Genomic DNA, 26,044 nt, shown 5'->3' with positions numbered 1-26,044 from the left:
CTTATTATTCCCCTCCCACCTCCCCTCTGGTTACTGTCAGCTTGTTCCCAATTTCAATGTGTTTGGTTATATTTTGCTTGCTTTTTTCTTTTGTTGATTATGTTCCAGTTAAAGGTGAGATCATATGGTATTTTCCCTCACCTCCTGGCTTATTTCACTTAGCATAATGCTCTCCAGTTCCATCCATGCTGTTGCAAAGGGTAGGAGCTCTTCTTTCTCTCTGCTGTGTGGTTTCCCTTGTATAAATGTACTATAGCTTTTTGATCCATTCATTTACTGGTGGGTACTTGGGTTGCTTCCAGCACTTGGCTATTCTATTTTAAGTGTGCTGCTATGAACATTGTGGTGCATAGGTTCTTTTGGATTGGTGTTTTAGGGTTCTTGGATACTATCCCAGCAGTGGAATTGCCTGGTCAAAATGCAGTTCCATTTTTAGTTTTCTGAGGAAATTCCATACTGTTTTCCATAGTGGTTGCACCAGTCTGTAATCGTACCAACAATGCACTAGGGTCCCCTTTCTCTGCAACCTCTCCAACATTTATTGTTTGTTGCTTTGTTTATGATGGCCATTCTCACCAGTGTAAAGTGGTATCTCATTGTGGCTTTTTAATTTATATCTCTCTGATGGCTAGTGATATTGAGCATTTTTCATATGTCTCTGGACCCTCTGTGTGTCCTCCTTGGAGAAGTGTCTGTTCAAGTCCTTTGCCCATTTTTTTAATTGGGTTGCTTGTCTTCTTAGAGTGGAGTCATGTATGAGTTCTTTATATATTTTAGAGATCAAACCCTTGTCTGAGGTATCATTGGCAAATATGTTTTCACACATGGTTGATTCTCTTTTCATTTTAATGCTGTTTTCTTTAGCTGTGCAGAAGCTTTTTATTTTGATGAGATCCCATTTGTTTATTTTTTCCTTTATGTGCCTTGCTTTAGGGTATGTATCAGTGTAAATATTGCTGTGTGGAATATCTGAGATTTTCCTGCCTATGTTCTCCTGAAGGATTTTTATGGTGTCATGACTTGTATTTAAGTCTTTTATCCACCTTGAATTTATTTTTGTGTATGGTGTAAGTTGGTGATCAAGTTTCATTTCTTTTTGCATGTACCTGTCCAGATCTCCCAACATCATTTGTTGAAGAGGCTATTTTTGTTCCATTTTATGCTGCTTCCCCCCACTCTTATCAAATATTAATTGACTACAGAGACTTGGGTTTATTTCTGGGCTCTCTATTCTGTTCCATTGGCCCATGTGTGTGTTCTTATGCCAGTACCAGGCTGTTTTGATTACAGTAGCCTTGTAATATAGTTTGGTATCAGGTATTGTGATCCCTCCTATTTTGCTCTTCTTTCTCAAAATTGCAGCAACTATTTGGGGTTGTTTATGGTTCTACATAAATTTTTGAAGTGTTTGTTCTATATCTGTGAAATATGCCATTGGTACTTTAATAGGTATTGCACTGAATCTATAAATTGCTTTGGGTAGTATAGACAATTTGATGATGTTAATTCTTCCAATCCATGAACACAGTACATGTTTCCATTTGTTTTTGTCTTCCTTAATTTCTTTCTTCAGTGTCCTGTAGTTTTCTGAGTACATATCTTTTACCTTCTTGGTTAGGTTTATTCCAAGGTATTTTATTTTTCTTGTTGCTATATCAAAGTCTTGTGGCTATATCTAAATCTTGTTGGGGTTTTTTCCCTGATTTCTGTTTCTTATATTTCATTGTTGCCTTTTGATTTCTGAAAAATGCCTTTGATTTCTGAATGTTGACTTTGTATCCCACTGTTTTTCCAAATTCACTTATTAGGTCGAGCATTTTTTTGGTGGAGTCTATAGGATTTTCTACGTACACACTATCATGTCATCTTCAAACAATGACAGATTTGTTTCCTCTTTTCTGATTTGGATGACTTTCATTTCTTTTTCTTGTCTGATTGCTGTGGCTAGGATTTCCAATACTATGTTGAATAGAAGTGGTGAAAGTGGACAACCTTGTCTTGTTTCTGATTTTAGTGGGGAACTTTTTAGTTTTTGCCCATTGAATATGATGTTGGCTGTAGGTCTCTCCTATATAGCCTTTATTAGGTTGAAGAAAGCTCCCTCTCTTCCCACTTTGCTGAGTGTTTTTATCATAAATGGGTGCTGTACCTTATCAAATGCTTTTTCTGCATCAATTGATATGATCATGTGGTTTTTGTCTTTGCTTTTGTTTATGTGATGTATTATGTTTATTGATTTGCAAATATTGTACCATCCTTGCATCCCTGGGATGAATCCCACTTGGTCATGGTGTACATTATTAGACTCTTGTGCTTAGTTCTTGATTTTGAATATAAATTTATCTTAAAGTCTAAGTTTCCTATCTCTATAAATTTTATATTTATATACCCCTAAAGTATTTTATATTACGTATGGAAATACTGTGTTATACTTAAAATTATAAACCTTTAATCTGCATTTTTCTTACTTTATTCTTTTCTTGTTCAATTTTTTGTTTTTAACAGAATTTTTAAGATTTGCAAATGTTTAGAATGGTAAGCATTTTCTGTTTTAGCCTCTTCTAACCTATTTATCTACTAGTATACAGAAATCTACCTGTAATCCATTTTCTATTGCCTAAATTTCCTTATTTCGTGTCCCTACTTCATCAGCTCATTGGTGTCCACTTTCCTGATTCAGCATTTTAGCTTACTGAGGTAGGGGCACCATCTAGTGGTGAGAGCATGTAGCTGCTGGTTCTACATTACATTTTTTCCCTCTAACTTTGGTCTACCACTTTTAGGGAAATGAAAAAGAAACTATTTACATTAAAAACAAACAGAACAGAGCCCTGGCTGGTGTGGCTCAGTGGACTGTGCGCTGGTCTGGGAACCAAAGGGTCACTGCTTTGATTCCCAATCAGGGCACATGCCTGTGTTGTGGGCCAGGTCCCCAGTGGGAGGCATGCAAGAGGCAACCACACGTTGATGTTTCTCTCCCTCTTTTTACCTCCCTTCCCCTGTCTAAACATAAATAAAATCTAAAACACAAAACAGAGCAGAATTTTAAAATTAATAATAATATTTATTTATGGCCAGTGAAAGGAATGATACTTTACAATTTTTCACTAAGAGATCTCTAGTCAACTTGATAGACATTTGAATTTTAAGTCAGTTTCTTTTTTTCCCTTTAACTCTATAGAATTGGAAATCTCTAATTCACAATCATAGGTCACCAGAAATGGAAGTAAGTGTTTGGTAAATCTGTCAGATAGTTTTTAAGGAGTGGATACAATGCAGGCACAAATCACAGAGAGATTGTTCACTGTAGGTGACTGGAAAGCAGATGAACATACTTAAATGCTTGAAGTCTGGCTCTTCTACTTGGTGGGGAGTGGTGAATGGATTACTGATTCATTCTGGTTAAAAAGTATTTCTGCATGGTGTCCTGCTGAATTTGGACTTAAAAAATCTATCTAATAAAAATCAACTCTTTCTCTGTCAAGAGGAAAAATTCTCAAGGGGAAAGAGGTCAGCTGTTGGTGATGAGCAGTCTCCACTACCATTTAGTCATCTTAGGCAGTATCAGTACCTTGTCCTCCACAATTAAAGTCCTGGCATTTCATCCAGAAGTGGTGGATTCAGGTCAATCAAGACACTGAATACATCATTAAGACACTATCTGGGCAAACCACAGAAATATCTTTTTATTGCCAGCACCAATGTCATAAAGAAGGATTTTCAATCTCATCACTTATTTTAAAAACTGTGAGCACCTCTTTCCTCAAAAGTCAGCATATGCCAGTTAGGATAAAGCAGTCTTTTATTCACAGGCAATTTCTTTGCACAGCATGCAAAACTGCAAACTCAAGGGATACAATTTGCTAGTATTTCCAGTTTTCACTTTCATTCAATATTAAGTGGTTTATTTCTCCATTGCCAACTCTTCTCTGGAAATAAAGGAGAATATGAATGACATTAGGTGCAATCTCTTATTTGGGTAGTAATATCCTCATTTGCTGTGTGCATGGTTGGTGCTCTGTTTTTGCAGTCGAAAAACAGCCATAAAATAGTTAAACAAATACAAATTCTTTTTGTCTATAGCATAGGTTTTTGGTGATATATAGAAAATAAAAGTTGCCCAACTTTTCTTCATCATATATGTGCTACATAGAAGCTAATATATAAGCTAATACTTGAGTGGTACTCTTGTAAACGGTTTCTTCCAACCATAAAGTGAAATGGCTGAATCACTCTAGCATGCAAAGAAAATACACAGGGTGCAGCAAAGGTGGGTTTACAGTTGTGAGTACATGAAACAGTTTATTCTTGTACTATTTATTAATTATTGTATTATTTTCCATATGAACAACTGTAAACCTACTTAAAAAATGATTTATTGTTGTTCAATTACAGTTGTCTCCATTTTCCCTCAACCATTCCCCGCCCCCCAAACCCCAGCCAAACCTCCCTCCCTTGCTTCCATCCTCCCCCTTGGTTTTGTCCATGTGTCCTTTATAGTAGTTCCTAAAAACCCTTCCTCTCATTATCCCTTCCCACGTCCCTTCTGGTTACTGTTAAATTGTTCTTAATTTCTATGTCTCTAGTTGTATTTTGCTTGCTTTTTCTTTTGTTGATTCTGTTTCAGTTAAAGATGAGATCATATGGTATTTGTCCCTCACCTCCTGGCTTATTTCACTTAGCATAATGCTCTCCAGTTCCATCCATGCTGTTGCAAAGGGTAGGAGCTCTTCTTTCTCTCTGCTGTGTAGTATTCCCTTGTATAAATGTACTATAGCTTTTTGATCCATTCATTTACTGGTGGGTACTTGGGTTGCTTCCAGCACTTGGCTATTCTATTTTAAGTGTGCTGCTATGAACATTGTGGTGCATAGGTTCTTTTGGATTGGTGTTTTAGGGTTCTTGGATACTATCCCAGCAGTGGAATTGCCTGGTCAAAATGCAGTTCCATTTTTAGTTTTCTGAGGAAATTCCATACTGTTTTCCATAGTGGTTGCACCAGTCTGTAATTGTAACAAGAATGCACTAGGGTTCCCTTTTCTCTGCAACCTCTCCAACATTTATTGTTTGTTGCTTTGTTTATGATGGTCATTCTGACTGGTGTGAAGTGGTATCTCACTGTGGTGTAAACATACTTTTGCCTCACCCTGTATTAACTGTTCCTTACTGTGTGCCACTGAGATTACATAACATTCAACAGGGTCATATGATAAGTTAATTTGACTTTTTCTGAGATATTTGTCATTAATTCTGAGGCTGATCTTTATAAATACATGAAAGTAGTGTGATCTCATCTGTCTTTGCCATGAGCAGGGCAGAGAGTTATGCCTCTCTAATTTAATTTAATGACAAAATTAATTAATTTCATACTAGAAAGCTTATTTTGTATTTGTTCTAGAAAAACTCATTGTACTCTGAAATAATGTAAAAGTTTCAATGACTTCATGCCACTTTTTGACCAACTTTCATAATAGAAAAGGCACTGGAGAGAAAAGATAACCAGTCCAATAAAATTTTATTTCCAGATATTCCCTGGGATACCTTTTATTTGCACCTTTCTTTTGTGGATGGGAGTAGGAGATTACCACAGCAGCAGAGACATTTATCTCAGTACATACAGATTCACATTTTATCTTTTCAGCTGGACCTGGTTTACTCTGTATGTTGTGATGCTGTTTTGAGTTGCTCCATTGTCATTCTTTCATCATAAGACTTTACACTTTAAAGACTATCTCTGAATAAAGGATTAATTTTTGTGAATTGGGATAAAGCAGCGTAATACTAGCAATAAAGTATAAATTTTTAAAATGTAAATAATAATATGAAAATGCCATGAAAATATCCTGCAAATGCCATGAAAATATCCTGTTAAATTGACCAATGTAGTTCTTTTTGTTCAACAATTAACACAACAGAATTTCTCAGAAAATGTGAATTATATGTGGACAAAGTGTTTCATGGCTTTTCACTTTGAAATCATAAAACTTCCTTGGGACCACTTGCTAGATAACTACATACCATCATATTTAAATACCATACTAGAAAGTGTAAACAAACAAAATTTATCTCTGTTTTACAGTTCTGTTCTTTAAACATCTTTTCTAAGAATAAATTGTCATAAAAGGTCCTCTGTAAAGACCATTTTCTGAATTGGTAGAAGGTTGGATTAAATTATTTTAAAGATCTTTTCTAAACTATGCTATTAATATACTCCAGGTTTATAGAACTGTCAACAATTAATTAGAACCCAATAATTCCCTTTGGGATTGGAGACAGAGTTAATGTGTAAAATCCTTAAGCATTAATAATTTCACTTATTCACTCAATAAATATTTACTGTTCATTTGTTATGTGCCAGGCACTATTCTAGGTATTGGAGATAAAGCAGTGAAAATATAAAGAAGCCCCAGATGGACAATTAGCAAATAAAATTTTAAATATAAGATGATATAGAGCTAAGAAGAAAAATAGAGGAAAGGAATAGAGAGTATAGGGGGAGGGGGCAGATGGAGAGGAAGAGTGAAGGAGGCAGAAGGTGATCAGGGAATGCCACACTAATAAAGAAATATCTGGGTACACATTTGAATGAAGTGAGGGAGCGAGTCGTGGAAATCTATAGGATAAGCATTAGAGGAGAGGAAGAATAAGAACAAAGCATGTGAGGCAGAAGTCGTGTTTGGTTATGTTCCGGATACAGTGAGGAGGTCAGAGTGGCTGCAGCAGAGTGAGCAAGCAGCGGGATGGCACGAAATAAGCCCAGAGGCCAGGGGATGTGAGGGTGCATAGGGGTGAATTATAGAGAATCTTGGCAAAGAGTTTGGCTTTTATTCTCAGTGAGATGGGAAACCACTGGAGGGTTTGAGCAGAGTAATCATATATTTTCAAAGGACAACTCTTGCTTTACGGAGACTAGATTATAAGGCAATGAAGGTGTAAGAAGGGAGAACAATTAGGAGTAATTCAAGTAAGAAAGCAAGGTGACTTGGCCTGGGTGACCGGAGTGGAGGTAATTTAATATAGTGTTGTGGTTAAGAGGCAAAAATAACTTCTGAAACGGTCTAGGATGACAGTGACACCTCCTGGCTTAAAGTCTCAAAGTTTTATGAGATAAAAACCATCATAAAAGCAAAGAATGAAGTTTCTGTAGGCAGGAAAAAAAACAGCAGTTTTTTGTAACTCAACAGAACCCAACACATTTATAGCCAACAAAAAGCACTCTAAGAATAAGAAGCTCTTCCTCAGAGAAGACTGCCCTATTTAATGGGGGATCTAAGCCAGAGGCAAGGGCCATCTCACTGGAGTGTGGCCATGAATGCAAGGTGTGCGTGGGGCTCATCTTCGGAATTCCTCCGAAGACCATCTGGGAGCCAGGGCCGAGAATGGCTGACATGGCTGCTGTGTGCACGGCAGGCCTTGGTGTCTCACTCATAATTCATATGCTGCCTGTGACTGATGAAATGAGGCCGTGAGTGAGAAATGGGATGAGAGACCACCTCACAAAAAAGGAGATTGTGATTATGTTAATTCTTACATGATTGTTTTCTGATTACACGCAAGCTATTTCTTAATACCAAGTCCACTTCTAACTTTAAGGTACTATAATACACATCTTTTTCTGGGAAAGACTGGAAAGTTCTTTCCAGTATTAAATGCCAAAGATCAGTTGGCATCAATATTTATGACATAGCAAAAGGTATACTTTATAAGCACAGACAGAATGAATATAAAAAGTTTATATACAAATGACCTCTTAAGCACTGGGTACATATAAGAAGGGAAACAGATACAAATAATTAATTCAGCTTTACTGCACCTTCCTTCCACTTAAAATAATCACTATAGCCCATGTTACCTTTTGCATAAAAATCCGAAAGCCTGATTATTAAGTTATATTAAGACAAGAGAGGATTCAGCTTACCGTGGTGATGTAGCGGGAGTGGAATTCTGGAGCATCTTTTAGGAACGTGAGGCCAGGGTGTGTATCCACCACATCCTGAGAAAGAACAAAACCAAAACTAAATTAAGCATACAAAAAAATCCCACTAATAATGCCTATAGAATTTTTTTCTTCATGTAGAATACTCTGCCAGTTGAGCAAACTTGCTATTTTAGAATATTGAACAATGCACTTAAAATGTAATTAATACTTTATTAAATTTAAATTTTATCACAAGCATACTTATATGTGCTTTCAATATGCATATACATTGCAATAAAAAGTTAGAATTTTAATTTAGCTGTATTTGGTGATTTGTGAATCAAGTATTTTAGAGGTATGTACTGTAATTCTAACATATCAAGAATGTCAGAGAAATTCATCCCACAGATCTGGGTAGGGATTGCTAAATGAAATTTACACAGAAAGCGTGATAGACACAAGCCAACCGGAATTTTTTCTTAACCTAGAAACACAGAAATTTTGGAAAAAAAAATAGCCATGTAGCAAAGTAACTTAAAATCTATGTTAGGTTGTGTGAGCCACCTAATGTCCATCAAAATAACCATGTGAAGAAATCTGTTTTCTTTTTTTTTTTAATTTAATTTATTTATTTTTAGAGAGGGAAGGGAGAGAGAGAGAAACATCAATGTGCGGTTGCTGGGGGTCGTGGCCTGCAACCCAGGCATGTGCCCTGACTGGGAATTGAACCTGTGATACTTTGGTTCACAGCCCACGTTCAATCCACTGAGCTATGCCAGCTAGGCCTAAGAAATCTGTTTTCAATTTAGAATTCTATTTAATTTATTTTAAAATTCAATAATCTTGTTCTCATGGACGACTAAGAGAATATTAAAACCCTGAAATAATGTTTTTATTTTCTAATTAGATTTTTAAAGTATTTTGAATGAGTCTAGAGAACCTATTAGAAATAATTACTATTAATTTAATAACTGAAGGCAAGAGCAATGCCAACGTAGAAGTAATCTATTAATTCGTTAGTCATCAGCTGACAGACATCAGTTATGTCTTTTTCTTTGTCTCTTCAGACCCTTTAGCTATGCATACCTACCAACAGAGTCTAAAACCAATGGACCTTTACTATTTAATTTTTTATTTGGAAATAATTTTATTTTTTTATTTAAAAATATTTTATTTATTTTTAGAGAGAGGAGAAGGGAGGGAGAAAAACATCAATGTGAGAGAGAAACATTGACTGGTTGCTCCTTGCACACATCTGATTAGAGACCAAAACCTGAAACCCAGGCAGGGCACCAGCAACCTTTTGATTTTCAGGACAATACACAACCAACTGCACCACACCAGTCAGGCTATTTGGAAATAATTTGAGCTTATGGAAAAGTTGCAAAAATGTTACTGAGAAATTTCCTATGGTCTTCTCTTAGCTTCCTATAATGGTAATAACTTACAAGCCACAGTACAATTACCAAAACTAAGAAATGAACATTGATACAATACAGACCTTATTCAGATTTTACCTCCTTTTCCCTTGTCTTTTCTGTTCCAGGATACTACACTGCATTTAGTTCTTTTTTTTTTTTTAAAGATTTTATTTATTTATTTTTAGAGAGGGAAGGGAGGGAGGAAGAGAGAGAGAGAAACATCAATGTGCAGTTGCTGGGGGCCATGGCCTGCAACCCAGACATGTGCCCTGACTGGGAATTGAACCTGCAACGCTTTGGTTCGCAGCCTGCGCTCAATCCACTGAGCTACGCCAGCCAGACATTTAGTTTTTTTTAAACCTGTATTCAAGGATTTTATTTTTATTTTTTAGTATATTTTATTATGTTATTATAGTTGTCCCACTTGTTCCCCACTTGCCCCCCTCCATCTGGTACCCCCCCTTCCCTCTAGAAACACCCCCCCCACCCACTGCTTAGTTCATGTCCATGGGTCATGCATGTAAGTTTTTTGGCTTCTCCGTTTCCTATACTATTAACAGCCCCCTGTCTATTTTGTACCTACCAATTATGCTTCTTAATCCCTGAACCTTCCCCTGCTTCTCACCCTTCCTCTTCCTAGCTTATAAGCTTCCAAATGATCAAATGATTCTGTTCCTAATTGCTTAGCTTTTTATTTTTTAATTAATTCAGTTGTTGATAGTTGTGAATTTGTTGCCTTTTTCATGTTCATAGTTTTGACCTTCTTTTTCTTAAGTAAGCCCCTTTAACATTTCCTGTAATAATGGCTTGGTGATGATGAATTCCTTTAGCTTTACCTTGTTTGGGAAGCACTTTATTTGTACTTCCATTCTAAACAATAGCTTTGCTGGATAGAGTAATCTTGGCCATAGGTCCCTACTTTTCATGACTGAATACTTCTTGCCAGTCCCTTCCTGCCTATAAAGTTTCTTTGGAGAAATCAGCTGTCTTATGGGAACTCCTTTGAAGATAACCCTGCTTTTCTCTTGCTGCTTTTTAAGATTCTCTCTTTATCTTTTACCTTTGGCATTATGATGTGTCTGGGTGTGGTCCTCTTTGGGTCCAACTTGTTTGGAACTCCCCATGATTCCTGGACTTGTATGTCTATTTCCTTCACCAAATTAGGGAAGTTTTCTTTCATTATTTTTTCAAATAAATTATTAATTTCTTGCTCTTCCTCTTCTTCTGGCATCCCTATGATTTGGAGGTTGGCATGTTTGGTGATGTCCTAGTCTTCTTATATTATTCTCATTTTTTTGAATTCTTGTTTCTTCTTTCTGTTCTGGTTGAATATTTATTTCTTCCTTATGTTCCAAATAGTTGATCTGAATCCTGGCTTCCTTCCCTTCACTGTTAGTTCCCTGTAGATTTTTCTTTATTTTATTTAGTATAACCTTCATTTCTTCCTTTTGTATTGTTGCCGTACTCATTGCGTTCTTTGAGCACCCTGATCACCAGTGTTTTGAACTTTACATCTGATAGGTTGGCTATCTCCATTTTGTTTAGTTCTTTTTCTGGGGTTTTGTTCTGTTCTTTCATTTGTACCATATTTCTTTGACTCCTCAATTTGGCAGCCTCCCTGTGTTTGTTTCTGTGTGTTAGGTAGAGCTGCTTTGATTCTCTGTAAAAGGCACCTGAAAATTGTGTGGGTTGGAGCTTTAGGTAATTGCTAAGATTGGGCAACATGCTTCATTGCTTCATGGCTCTGTGTTGGGGGAGGGTTTAGGAGAGAATATAATGATGTTGCAGGCTTCTGGGGGTTTGCCTGGCACTTGCTCCATTTCCTGTAACTTCCATATGCAACTGGTGCCCTTCCACCTCTTGCCCTGGTGTTGAATCCCAGAGTGGGTAGGTTTGCATGTTTTAAGACTGGGCCCTTCAAGAGAAATTTTCTGGCAGTTTCTTCCACTGCCCCAACCCTCACTGGTTTTTGCAGCCAGAAGTTATAAGGATTTATCTTCCCAGAGCTGGAACCCTGGGCTGTGTGGTCTGGCCTGGGGCTGGGATCACTTGCTCCCAAGGTATCCCTCCCAACTTTTATCTACTACATGTGAATGTGGGACTATCTGTGCCTGCTCCACCACCCTGCCTCACCCCGAAACATGTTTCCTTGCCTCTCTGCATTCGCTCTGCATCTGTGCCCCTCCTACCTGTATGGATGAATATGGCTTCTTTAAATCTTTGGTTGTCAAACTTCCATACAGTTCAATTTTCTGACAGTTCTGGGTGTTATTTTGAGAATTTGTTTTAATTCCTTTTCGTGGTTGCATAAGGAGGTGAAGCCTGTCTACCTATGCCTCCATCTTGAGGTCCTGCATTTAGTTCTTGTGTCTTATTGGTCTCTTCTAACCTGTGACAGTTCCTCAGCCTTTCCTTGTACTTTATGATTTTGATACTTTTAATGAGTTCTGGTCAGCTATTCTGCAGAAGTCTCTCTATGTGGTTTTGTCTGGTCTCTAGTAATTAGATTAAAGTGACACTTTCAGCAGGTATAGCACAGACGTGGTACTGTGTCTGTTTCAGTCATACAAGGAGTATGTAATGTTGGTGTTTTATACCTTGTGGTGATAACTTTAAACACACTTGGTTGAAGTGATGTCTTCTGGGTTTGCCACCAGAGAGTTATTTTTTCCCCTTAATAATTGAATCTCATGGGGGAGATTCTTTGAGACTGCCAAATACTGTGACTCTAAAATTTTGCCCACTGATTTCAGTAGCTATTGGTGGAATGTGACTGTGACATTTATATTTTGTTGTTTATCTAATAGTGATTATGTATTTCTCTCATTTCTTCTACATTTATTAACTGGAATTCTTTTGTAAGGAAGAACTGTTCCTTCTCTCCTATGTACTGACTTGTTCAATTTGTATCAATAAAGATTCATGGGTATTTATTTTATTTTATGAGTTATCCAATACTATCATTATTTATTTTGTTGCTCAAACTGATAATAGTTTTGCCCTTTGGGAACTCTCTCACTCTGGTTCCTGTGCCCTCTTGATATGTCCCTTCCTTTTGCGAGCACTTCCATATTTTCTGATACAAGATGGTTCAGGGTCACCTTATATTTTCTTTGCTCTAGTCCTGGAATCTATCTTTCCTTCAAGCAGCCCTGGTTCCTTTTAATGTAGAATGGTATTTAGAAACCAAATATGGATGCAGGTGTGCTCATTACCACTAGGGTGCCATCGCTCCTTGGCTTTCTAGGCAAGCAGAGCTAGGAATGTATGTATGTATACAATCTAAACATATATACATATATTTTTCTATATCTCTATGCATTTTTATCTCTATGTATTACATCTATGTAACCATACAGATAACTCTGATTCCAATTCAATAACACAAGATTCATTCTAGCCTTCCCCCTTTCCTTTGTAACTTACAGAATTGCCAACCCATACCCCATTGAGAAACAAATTTAATAACCAGAATACAGTATTTATAGTATTTGTGTTCAGTTCCTTTTGTTTTTAGTCTTTAGTATCCAGTGAAAGTACTGTTATCCAAAATTACTTAGGTTAGCTCTTTCCTCTTCTCCCTTTATCCTCTGTAATGTGGTTATGTTATTCATGTGTAATATAGTTCAGTTCCTTTCTTACTGTTTATATTTTATTTGGGTTTTGTTTTCCACAGGTCTTGGTTGATTTTAATTCCTTATTTATTTCTCGGAGGGAAAGTATACAAAATACAATTATGGTCCTGAGAATCAAAGCTATGTAGAATTGACATCTTAACAACATCAAGTCTTCTTCCCACCCATAAAGAAGACATATCTCTCCATTTATATAAATTTTATTAATTTCTTACAGCAATGTTTTGCTATTTTCAGTGTATAGGTCATACACATCTTTTGTCAGATTCATCTCCAAGTATTTAACATTTTGGGGTAGTATTATAAATGTTATATAAAAAATTTCAACTTCCAACTGTTTGTTGCTAGTATAGTTAGAAACTAATTTTTGTATGTTGATCACGTATCTATAATCTTGCTAAATTCACTAATATATCTTTAGCAAAATTTTGATATGCTGTGTTTTCATTTCAGTTCAAAATACTTCCTAATTTTCCTTTTGATTTCTTCTCTGACCCATAAGTTATTTAGAAGTATTATTTAGTTATTAAGTATTTGAGAATTTTTCACAGGTATGTTATTATTTCTAATTTAATTCCATTATGGTCAGAGAACATACTTATGAGCTGAATATTTAAGCTAAGTTCTTTGGCTTCTATATTTTCTATACGATTCTTTACCTCCCCCTGTCTATTTTCTACCTGCCATCTATGCTACTTATTCTCTGTATTTTTTCCCCCCTCTCTCGTCCTCCCTCTCCCCCACCAATAAGCCTCCATGTGATCTCCATTTGTGTGATTCTGTTCCTGTTCTAGTTGTTTGCTTAGGTTTTGGGGTTTTTTTTAAAGTTCAGTTGTTAGTAGCTATGAATTCATTGTCATTTTACTGTTCATATTTTTTACCTTCTTTTTCTTAGATAAGTCCCTTTAACATTTCATATAATAAAAGCTGGGTGATGAACTCCTTTAATTTGACCTTATCTGGAAAACACTTTATCTGCCCTTCTATTATAAATTATAGCTTTGCTGGATAGAGCAATCTTGGATGTAGGTCCTTGCCTTTCATGACTTCGATACCCTTTTCCAGCCCCTTCTTGCCTATAAGGTTTTGAGAAATGAGCTGATAGTCTAATGGGAACTCCTTTGTAGGTAACTCTCTCCTTTTCTCTTCCTACTTTTAAGATTCTCTCCTTATCTTTAATCTTGGCTAATGTAATTATGATGTGCCTTGATGTGTTCCTCCTTGGGTCCAACTTCTTTGGGACTCTCTGGGCTTCCTGGAAGTCTATTTCCTTGGCTAGATTGGGGAATTACTCCTTCACTATTTGTTCAAATAAGTTTTCAATTTCTTGTTCTTCCCCTTCTCCTTCTGGCACCCCATGATTCAGATGTTGGAATGTTTAAAGATGTCCTGGAGGTTTCTAAATCTCTCCTCATTTTTTGAATTCTTGTTCCTTCATTCTTTTCTGGTTGGATATTTATTTCTTCCTTCTGGTCTAAACTGTTGATTTGAGTCCTGGTTTCCTTCCCTTCACTGTTGGTTCCCTGTAGATTTTTCCTTATTTCACATAATGCAACCTTCACTGCTGCCTGGGTCATTTTTGTGCTGTTGAAGTACCCAGTGAACTCCTGGAGCATCCTGATAACCAGTGTTTTGAACTGTGCATCTGATGATAGGTTGGCTACCTCTTCATCGTTTAGTTGTACTTTTTCTAGAGCTTCGATCTGTTCTTTGGTTTGGGCCTTTTTTTTTTTTTTTTGGTCTCGGCATGCCTGTTACACAGTAAGAGGTGGAGCTTTAGGTGTTCACCAGGGTGGGGCAACTCATGTCACTACCTTGTGACGATACATGTGGGGGAGGGGTCCAAGAAGGAATGCTGCCACTTGCTCCTCTCTCTGCTGGTTTTCAGTCACTTCCCCTGTTACCCACATCAAATCAGTCCCTTCTGGTGCTGATTCCTGGGTAGATTGCCTTGTGTACATTCTAGGACCCTGTGGGTCTCTCCAAAAAACTCTCCTGTGAGGCTGGGAGTTTCACCTGCTGCCGCCTCAACCCCCAGAGGTGTTTTCAGTCAGAGGCTTTATTTCCCCACACTGGAACCGTGGGTTGTGCGGTCTATCTTGCTCCCCAGTTGTTCCTCCCGGTTTATCTGCATGTGAATGTGGGACTGCCCAGTCTGCAAGCTACCACCTCAACGGGTCCTCTAGTCACCACCTTGCCATGAGTCCTCTCCACCCAACTGCCTGTCTCCACCCCTCCTACTGGTCTGGATGAATGTTTCTTCTTTAACTCCTTGGTTGTTGGACTTCCATACAGTTAGATTTTCTGTCATTCTGGTTGTTTTTGTTTTTAAATTTGCTGTTGTCCTTTTTTTGGTTGTGCGAGGAGGCACAATGTGTCTACCTACACCTCCATGTTGGCTGGAAGTCCCCACAATTCTATCTCTATGAGTCTCACTACTTCAGATACCCTATATAAGTGTAATCACACAGTATTTATTTTTTTGTGAGTGGCTTATTTCATTTAGCATAATGTCCTCAAGGGCTGTCCATGTCATTGCATGTAACATAATTTCCTTAAAAAAAAAAAAGCTGCCCTGGCTGGTGTGGCTCTGTGGATGGAGTGCTAGCCTATGAATGAAAGGGTCATGGGTTCAATTCCCAGTCAGAGCACACGCCTAGGTTGTGGGCCAATTCTCCGAATCAGTGTGTGAGAGGCAACCAGTTGATGTATCTCTCACACATTGATGTTTCTCTTCCTCCCTTTCTCCCAACCTTCCTATCTCTCTAAAAATAAATAAATAAAATCCTAAAAACATTTTAAAAGCTAAATAATATTCCATTGATGTATATACCACATTTCCTTTACCCTTTCATCCATTGATGGATATTTTAGGTTGCTTCCACCTCTTGGTTATTGTCAATAATGCTGCAATGAACATGACAATGCGAATGTCTCTGGGGTCTGTTTTCAATTTTGGGGGTATATACCCAGAAGTAGCAGTGCTGGTTCTAGTTTTAATTTACTGAGGAACATTCCATACTACTCTCTATAGTGGCCATACTATTTTACATTACCATAAACAGTGCACAAGTATTCCAATTTTTCCACATCCTCACCAATAGCTATTTTCTGCTTAAAAAAAAAAAAAAAAGCCAGCCAGACTAATGAGTGTGAGGTGATCTCATAAAGGTTTTTACTTGCTTCCCCTTCATATTTGGTGATGTTGAACATCTTTTCATATGCTCATTAAACATTTTCTCTTTTGCTGAGAAATGTCTATTCAAATCTTTTGCCCATTTTAAAATCAGAGTGTTTTTGTTAATACTGAATCATAAGATTTCTTGATTTATTCTGGATATTAACTCTTTATCTAATGTGTTTGCAAATATATTTTTTCCATTCTGTAGACTGCATTTCACAGTGTTGCCCATTTCCTTTGCTGTGTAGAAGTTTTTATTTTTTATTTTTTTATTTTAATCATTGTTCAACTACAGTTTTCTATCCTTTAGTCCCATCCCAGCCCACCCACCCACCTGTGCAGAAGTTTTAAATTTGATGTAGTCCTGTTTGTCTATTTTGATTTTGTTGCCTGTGCTTCTAGTACCATGTCCATGAAGTCACTGCCGAATCCAGTATCATGAAACTTTCCCCTGTGTGTTTTTCTAGGAGTTTTATAGTTTCAGGTCTTATCTTTAGGACTTTAATCCACTTTGACTTATTTCTTATATATAGCATAAGAGTCTAACATTTCTTTTGCATGTGGATATCCAGTTTTCTCAACATCATTTCTTGAAGAGACTATCTTTCACCCACTGTGTACTCTTGGCACCCATGTTGAAGATATCTGACCATATAGGCAAGAATTTATTTCTGAGACTTCTGTTCCATCAGTCTATACATCTGTCATTATGCCAGTATCATACTGTTTTGTTGCTATAGCTTTGTAATATGTTTTCAAATCAGAAAGTATGATGTTCCCAGTTTTGTTCTCATTTGTGCTGGTGATGAATTCTTTCATTTTTTTCTGTGTCTAAAAAAAATCTCTAATTCACTTTCATTTTGAAATATGTTTTCACTGTTTATAGTATTCTAGGTTGAGAGTTATTCTAAGTACTTTAAAAATGTTGCTCCACTGTCCTCTGGACTGGGACTGTTTTCAGCATGAAATCTGCTGCCATCTTTATCTTTGTTCCCCTCTGCAAAATATGACTATTTTACAGACTTTCTCTTTATTATTGGTTTTGAGCCATTGTATTGTGATGTGCCTTGGTGTAGTTTTCATTGTTTCTTGTGTTTTGGGCATACAGAGCATCTTGGGTTTGTGAGTTTATATTTTTTATCAAGAATAGACAAATTTGGGCCATTATCTCTTTTTAAATTTATTTTAATATATTTTATTGATTATGTTATTACAGTTGTCCCATTTTTCCCCTTCACTCCCCTCTGTCCTGCACACCCCCTCCCACCCACATTCCCCCACTTTAATTCATATCCATGGGTTGAACATATAAGTTCTTTGGCTTCTACATTTCCTATACTGTTCTTACCTTCCCCCTGACTATTTTCTACCTACCATCTATGCTACTTATTCTCTGTACTTTTTCCCCCTCTCTCCCCCTCCCACTCCCCTGTTGATAACCCTCCATGTCATCTCCATTTCTGTGGTTCTGATCCTGTTCTAGTTGTTTGCTTGGTTTGCTTTTGTTTTTGTTTTAGGTGTGGTTGTTAATAATTGTGAGTTTGCTATCATTTTATTATACATGCTTTTTTATCTTCTTTTTCTTAGATAAATCCCTTTAACATTTCATATAATAAGGGTTTGGTGATGATGAACTCCTTTAACTTGACCTTACTGAGAAGCACTTTATTGGTCCTTCCATTCTAAACGAAAGCTTTGCTGGATAGAGCAATCTTGGATGTAGGTCCTTGCCTTTCATGACTTGGAATACTTCATTCAAGCCCCTTCTTGCCAGCAAAGTCTCTTTAGAGAAATCAGCTGACAGTCTGATGGGAACTCCTTTGTAGGTTACTGTCTCCTTGTCTCTTGCTGCTTCTAGGATTCTCTTCCTCATTTTCACCTTGGCTAATGTAATTATGATGTGCCTTGGTGTGTTCCTCCTTGGGTCCAACTTCTTTGGGACTCTCTGGGCTTCCTGGAAGTCTATTTCCTTTGCCAGATGGGGGAAGTTCTCCTTTATTATTTGTTCAAATAACTTTTCTACTTGATGCTCTTCCTCTTCTCCTACTGGTACCCCTATAATTTGGATGTTGGAACGTTTAAAGATGTCCTGAAGGTTCCTAAGCCTCTCCTCATTTTTTTGAATTCTTGTTTCTGCATTCTGTTCTGGTTGGATGTTTCTTTCTTCCTTCTGATCCGCACCATTGATTTGAGTCCCAGTTTCCTTCTCATCACTATTGGATCCCTGTACATTTTTCTTTATTTCACTTAGTGTAGCCTTCATTTTCTCATCTAATTAGTGACCAAATTCAACCATTTCTGTGAGCATCCTGATTACCAGTGTTTTGAACTGTGCATCTGATAGGCTGGCTATCTCTTGATTGCTTAGTTATATTTTTTCTGGAGCTTTGGTCTGTTCTTTTGTTCAGACCGTTTTTGTTTTTTTTTTTTTTTTTTTTTTTTTTGGTCTTGATGTGCCTGTTACGTAGTGAGGGGTGGAGCCTTAGGTGTTCACCAGGGCAAGGTAACTTGAGTTGCTTCACTGTGATGCTGTATGTGGGGGAGGGTTTTGAGAGGGAACAATGGCGCTTGCTCCACTCTCTGCTGGCTTTCAGTCACTTCCCCCACTTCTCACAAGCAAACTGGGCCCTTCTGGTGCTGATTCCTGGGTGGGTTGGCTTGTGTATGTTCTAGGACCCTATGGGTCTCTCCAATGAACTCTCCTGTGAGGCTGGGGATTTCTCCCATTGCCCCCTCAACCCCCATATGTGTTTTCAATCAGTGTTTTGAGGCTTTATTTCCCTGTGCTGGAGCTTTGGGTTGCGCAGTCTGTCTTGCTCCCCAATTGTTCCTCCCGGTTTATCTGCGTGTGAATGTGGGACTGCCCGCTCCACCAGCTGCTATGATAGTCTTGCCAGCCAGCTGCAGCCTCCCCCACCCTGCTCCATAATCTGGTGCTGGGTCCACCTGGTGCTACCTTGCTGGCCCTGGTCCTCCACCACCGCTTTGCCTCGAGTCCTCTCCGAGTGCCTGTCTCTGCCCCTCCTACCAGTTTGGATGAGTGTGTCTTCTTTAACTCCTTGGTTGTTGGACTTCCATACAGTCTGGTTTTCTATTAGTTCTGCTTGTTTTTTTTGTGTTTTTTTTTTTTAATTGTTGTTGTCCTTTTGGTTCTGCGAGGAGGCACAGTGTGTCTACCTATGCCTCCATCTTGGCCAGAAGTCCCCAACCCCATTATCTCTTGAAATAATTTTTCTGTTCCCTTGTGATGCATTCCAGCACTCATCAGTTGTCATCCTGGGACTTCCTTTCACTGCTTCTCTGAATTGAATTCATGTTTTCCTGGATCTTATGCATTCCTCTTTCCTGGTTTGCTTAATGTGTTGCAGTACATATTCAAGTACAGTATTCTCCCCTTATCTGCAAGGAATATGTTCCAAGACCCTCCTGTGGATGCCTAAATCCTATAGTACCAAATCCTATAGTACCACGGATAGTACCAAATCCTATATTATACCATGTTTTTTCCTAAACATGTATACCTATGATTAAGTTCAATTTATAAATTAGGCACAGTAAGTGACTAACAAGAATAATTAGTAATAAAATAGAATAATTATAACAATATACTGTAATAAAAGTTTTGTTATGAAAATAAAAATTATATGAATGGCTTGGGGCTATATTTAAATAAAATAAAGGTTACATGAATGTAATACTGTGATACCACGACAACTGATCTAATAACTAAGATGGCTACTAAGTGACTAATGGGGCAGGTAGCATATATAGTGTGGATACACTGAACAAAGGTATGATTCATGTCCAAGCAGGATGGCAAAAGATTTCATCATGCTACTCAGACTGGCTTGCAATTTAAAACTTATGAATTGTTTATTTCTGGAGTTTTCCATTTAGTATTTGAGATTGTGGTTGAACATGTTTAACTGAAACTTTGGAAAGCAAAACTGCAGGTAAAGAGAAGGGACCACTGTAAATCTATAAGAAAATAGGAGATAAACTTTATGAGTTTTTAAATATCTTTATTCAAACCTCATATTCAACTGATAGCTTGGCAGGACACAGAAATGTGAGTTCAAATCCATTTCCCCAGAATTGCCAATGAGAATCTAATATCACATTGTTTCTCATTCCTATTAAGGTGATCTTTTTCTTTCTCTGGAAGCTTTTAGTATCTTCTTTTCATCAGCGTTTTTCTAAAATGTCAAGAGGGCATATTTATGTATGCCTTTTTTTATTCACTGTGCTTAGCACTCAGTGGCTCCTTTCAAGCAAAAGACTTGGGCTTTGTGTTTGATTCTGTGGACAGTGACTAGGAGAGCACGAGAGGCTGAGGTGGGAGGGTCATGTCCTATTTCTGATTCACTGGTTACACAGATGTGTTTCGTTTCCTCCAAGGAAAAAAACAAGAATCCCAGTGGGTACCTGCTCGGTGGACCCATCCTATCACTCCAATCTCTCCAGTTCTCTCCATCCTGTATTGATGATTCCGCATTTTTTCGATAAATTCCTTCTCTCCATTTTTCCCCTTCCTTCACAGACTCCAGTTAGTTAGATGTTGAAATTCTTGAACTGGTCCCTCTATGTTTCTCTGTCTCTTTCTCTGTTTTTCTCCCTTGTGTGTGTGGTGCATGTATGCATGTGCATGCCAGAGATATCCTTAAGTTTCCAGGTCTCATGTTGAAATATTTAATTTTGGTACTTATGTTTTAAAGTTCTAGTAGCTCTTTTGTTGTGGTAGCACTCTGTTTTCATAACATTCTATTCTTATTTTATATAATCTCTCTGAATATATTTAAAAATACTTTTAATTTTTAGAACAGTTTTAGATTTACACAAAAATTGAGAGGATAACACAGAGTTCCTATATACTCTGTACCTAGTTTCCCCTATTATTAACATCTTACATTAGTAATAGTCATAATTAATAAACTAATATCAATACATCATTATTACTAATATTAAAGGCCACACCTATTCACAGTTCCTTAGTTTTTACCTACAGTCTTTTATCTGTGCCAGTATCCTATGCAGGATTCCTCATTACATTTAGTTGTCATGCTTTCTTAGAATCCTTATGGCTGTGATAGTTTTTCGGACTTTCCTTGTTTGATGACTTTGCCAGTTTTTTAAAAAAGCATTTATTTTTTAAAGAGAGGAGAAGGGAGGGAGAAAGAGGAGAGAAACATCAACCAGTTGCTTCTTGCAAGCCCTCAAGCTTGAGTACCTCAACCAGGGACTGGCCCACAACCCAGCCACGTGCCCTGACTGGGAGTCAAACTGGCAACCTTTCGGTTTGCAGGCTGACACCCAACCCACTGAGCCACACCAGCCAGGGCAACCTTGACAGTTTTGAGAAGTACCACTCAGATAATATCTAGGATATCCCTCTAATGGAATTTGTCTTAACATACTTTATTATTTGTTTTGTCAGTTTTTTACGCTTGTGAGTCAATGTGAGGTTATACTTTATATTTGGGAACCAGGTAAGGAGTCAGCTGGTCAATTGTTCTGTATGCCAACCTTCAGCGAATCCCCATGTCTAATGGGCTCAGGGTTAGCAGTGTTTATGGCCTCTCTGGGATCCTAATGAGCAGTGTAAAGCAGAGTAGCCCACTTTTCCACTGCAGCCCATACACAGTCCCTCCTTCTGGGCTGTGGTTCCTTAACCAGCTTTTGCTTTCTATCTTTAAGAAATACTGAAATCTGTTGTACACTGATTTTTTTTCTCCTCTCTTGTTCTGTACCATCCCACTCACTTTCATCGGTTTATTCCTTTTAAGTTTCTATATTTTAAGAATAAACCCATTTGAAAAAAGGAATGAAAATTACCTGAAGTAACGGGATAAAATCCTCCTGTTCCAGATAGCTGCAGCTGGGCTTTGCAAGAAGATGGATAAACTTAGAGGCATCATCATGATGATTATTCAGCAACCTATAAAAGAAACAATTGCTTAGGAAGATTGGCTACGATAAACAATAACTACAACATCAAGAGCTGGTCATTTCAGTCTGATCAGAAAGCCATTTAGATCAAGAATCAAGTACTCTCCTTTCAATGATTAAAAAAAGGGATTTTTTCCATGCCCTTGATTTTGTCAAAGGAACATCTAAATAAAAGCTCAATAACAAGATGGCATATTATTTTTTGTAGCATCCTTCTGGGGCTGAGACTGCAGAGTCAAATGCATTAATGTAGATAACAATACAGTTGCAGGAGAATGTCCATTCAGGTTTAGCCCAGAACACCTGGGACCAGAACTGCAGAGCTACCCACCAGTCAGGAAGGACTGTTATGTTCAAGAGACATAAAATTCTGTTTGCCCAGACTAGCAGACATATTTAGGGCTAACCTCACAAGGGGCTTTTGAAATTAGACTTTGAAAGATCAGAATTAAAAAAAAAAGGAATACTGTATTAAGGCTTTGAGCTCCAAGAATTCCTCACATCCAACTAATTGCTAGATATTTCCATTTGTATTCTGTATCCTGATGGCAAAGTCAAAATATCGAAAACCAAATTTAAAACTTCCTCTCAAAGTGAGTTCTTCTCACGGATACCTGTTTTTGTTAATGATGGTGCCATCCTGAGTTATCTGGGCTTGAAATTTTGAAGTCATTTTAAACTTACCCGGTTTCTCATCCTTATTCTTTATATCTAATTAGTTGCCAAATTTTCTTGTTTTCCTTCCTTAATTATTCATTGAATGCTAATTGTAGGTCAGGTATTGTATCTCACCTCGAGGATACTTGGGATACAAAGAAAATAAGAAGCAGTTTTGTGCCCCGTGAGAAGGTTGCAGTCTAGGGAGAGTGACACCAGTAAGGTTACACTCCTTTGAGACAGCCACAACAGAGGTAATAAGCACAGTGTGTCATGGAAGGACACGGGAAGGCCAGTGCAGTTCCCTAAAGAAGCGGGAGTAGGAAGGAAGGTTGTTGTGTGTCAGGAGGCTCACGTGTACAAATGCCTGATATGAGAGTGCATGTAGTATCTGGGCAACTACAAGTGCTGGGGCAGTAAGACATGGGGACATGGGCACAGATCAGATCCTGGAGGTCCTCTTACGTTAGATCAAGATGCCTGGACTTTAGCCTACTCCACAGAAGAATTTTAACTTGGACAGTGACATGACCAGATGTGTTTTTCAGAAATATCAAGCAAAAATTCAACCAAAAGCCTGAGCATGGATACTGGCAGCAGGAGATGGAGGGAAGGGCCGACGTGGGTGAAATGGAAGGATGCAGCAGTTGACAGATGTATGCGTGGAGCGTGGGGGAAAGTCCTTGATAACTCCCAGGTTCTAGCTTGGACCACTAAGTGCTTGGAACACAGGATAGGAATCCTGGAGACCTGAGGAATATTTCCTCTAATGTTTTAGGTAACCATTCCTTCCTTTCTATTTCCACTGCACCACCAAGTCCAGGTTTTATTGCTTGACGCTGAGACTGCTAGAAGGGAAGAGGAATATAACAGTCTTCACTGTTCATCCCATCTTATACAGATAATTCTTCATTCTAAAGTACCCTTTGATTATATAATTCCCATTTTCAAAAATGTTCAGTAGCTCTCTACCACTTATATGAGTAAATTTAAATGCCTAAGTTGGAAACTTAAGACCCTGTGTAATTAAGGTTGGAGCCTATCTACCTACCTATCTTACTACTTTGCTAAATGAAACTTACTCTCCAGGCTGCCAGGCTGACCCTGAGTGTTTCCTGTGCATTCTTGTCTCTGTGCCATTTCTCACACTGTCCTACTCTCCTAGATTACCACCCTCCCAACTCTGCTGTCTAAATGCTGGCTCTTCTTTAAGGTCCAGCTAATAATCCACCTCTTCAAAAAAGCAGTCTCTGATAACTAACTTCTTTAGTAATGATCTTCGTACTATTTAATTTATACATATAATATACACATCACTGTACTGTTAGCTTTCTTTGATCTCTCTGGAACCTAAAGAGCAGGCAAAGTCATAGCTCTTTTTTCCCTAGCATCTAGCACAATGATTTTCATATAGAAGATGTGCAAAAAATGTTTATGATCTGATTGACAGATGTATGCTTAATCGACCTCATTTGTTATTATTAAAGCTATAGTATGACATTTATATTTATTCTCCTTATCATTCCTCAGCATGCTCAAAGCCCCCAAAGTTAAATATACGTTTCAGAAAAAGAGTAGTACAGTAAGTGCTGATAGGAACGAACTTTTAGGGTTGAAAAATAGGTCAGCTGATCACAACACAAAGGCAGTGATGTCTTTGGAAAGGGGTATATACTTTAAAAAGAAAGGATAACTACTAAATAAAACCCACACAGATATGGCAGGTGACAGATAATCTGAAAAGGAAAAATCAAATCAGACATGGTCTTCTGCTACTAAAACTAGAGATAAAATACAAAGAAAAGATGAATTTTTATTTTTCAGCCAATGCTAGTAGCTGGTGAACTCAATATGGTAGCAGAAAAAAGGTAAACATAGCTATTCTAAACTGGAATCTTCTAGAGCTCTTAGATAAAGCATTGTTTTGTTAATGGACAAATGACATGTTGACATAAAAAGGGAAGAGAAAGTAGAGCATACAAAAATTGGGAAACAATATTACTGACTACCTTTGAGAGGACCTATGCCACAAAGCTGGTAAATCTAGAAACTCAAACAAACAAACCTATGGAGCAATGTCTTTCCCCTAAAAATGTCCTCACTATAAAAAAAACATGTCAGAGTAGAAATATGAAATGGGCAGGAGAGTAGGAAAACAAGGGAAGCACAAGAACAAGAGCCCATTAGGTGTTTATTCGCAAATCACCTGGAGGAGGCTAGGAAGCATCCATCTCCAGAAGCATTGAGACAGGAGGGAAAGTATTTCCTGTTACGCTGTGATTTTTGTATTTGACTTTTCCCCCAAATTACACAGAGCCTATTATTGCAAGTTAGCATGCATATGTGTATGTCAATATGCTTTAATTCTGTGTCATTATCTGCCAGTTATTTTTTTGTACTTGACAGTTTAAAATACTATAGTTTGGTCCAAGTTCCTTTATGGAAAGGGCACAATTTGTAAAAAGATTACAAAAACATATACATGTCTTTTTCCAGGTCAGTGTGGTAACTCAAACCATCATGCTTAGGCTCCCAAATCATCATGCTTAATCTCCCGGAATAACCAGACTTGGGGTCTCCCTCAAACCATCTGGCTTTTAAAAGGCATTTTAAGAGCTCAGAGAGGAGCTCCCACTAGAGGGCACTCCAACCATTTTATATCTGGCCAGAAGATAAAGCTTTAGTATAGACATTACTCTTGTCTAGTCATAGAATTTTTTAAAAGTGAATAAAAGAAAAAAAAAAAAACAGGGACAGGTGCTCATGTAACTTAATAAGGAACCTCCAGTTCCTATAATGAATGCTTGTGCTTGTCTTTTTCCCCCTTTTGTTTTTTGCAGAAATCTCTTTTCCCTATAGATAAATTAAAATGACTCATGTCAATAAAGAAAGACAGTTGTGGCTGCTGATGCCGCTCTATCCACTAACATAAATGTCAATCCCATCTTAGCGATACAGTCTTAATACAAACAAAACAAAACAAAACAAAACTGGCTGTTACTTTCCTCAGAATTATGCAGTTAATTGCAGGTAAATCATAGTCAGTCTCAGGCTCACAGTCATTGGGTCCTAGAATATTCAAAATAACTTGGAATATAAGTAGTTAGTTATTCTCTATGGCTGTAACCTTTTACAGAATAGACTACTTCTTTCTTTTTTCAGTCTCCCAGCTTTCTCAAAGTTTTCTCTTAAACATCATAACTCAGTTATTGCTGCTTTCCCAGATTGTTACATGATTTTGCCAACAATGTTGAACTCAGTGGCTGAAGACACATCTGACAAATTG

At 37.7% G+C, this 26,044-nt stretch overlaps 1 protein-coding gene and 1 long non-coding RNA gene across 5 annotated transcripts in view; both read right to left on the bottom strand.

The window, feature by feature from the left end:
- The window catches only part of PPP2R3A (protein phosphatase 2 regulatory subunit B''alpha), a 157,597-nt gene that overhangs the window by 68,910 nt on the left and 62,643 nt on the right, over positions 1-26,044 (bottom strand). For all 4 annotated transcript variants that reach the window (XM_028519000.2, XM_036030691.1, XM_036030692.1 and 1 more), the window contains 2 exons: positions 21,988-22,090; positions 7,919-7,993 (listed from right to left, as the gene is read on the bottom strand). In XM_028519000.2, coding sequence (XP_028374801.1) covers positions 7,919-7,993; positions 21,988-22,090 — 178 coding nt within the window. The remainder of the gene's footprint in view (positions 1-7,918; positions 7,994-21,987; positions 22,091-26,044) is intronic.
- Positions 16,027-17,308, bottom strand: LOC118501607. The gene is made up of 2 exons (XR_004904232.1): positions 16,490-17,308; positions 16,027-16,395 (listed from the first exon to the last, which is right to left on the bottom strand). It is a non-coding gene; the product is annotated as an uncharacterized LOC118501607 (long non-coding RNA).

The sequence above is a fragment of the Phyllostomus discolor genome, chromosome 7, assembly GCF_004126475.2.
Source record: "Phyllostomus discolor isolate MPI-MPIP mPhyDis1 chromosome 7, mPhyDis1.pri.v3, whole genome shotgun sequence".
Taxonomy (NCBI): domain Eukaryota; kingdom Metazoa; phylum Chordata; class Mammalia; order Chiroptera; family Phyllostomidae; genus Phyllostomus; species Phyllostomus discolor.
The sequence above is the reverse complement of the archived record's forward strand: the minus strand, read 5'-3'. Positions and strand labels throughout refer to the sequence as shown.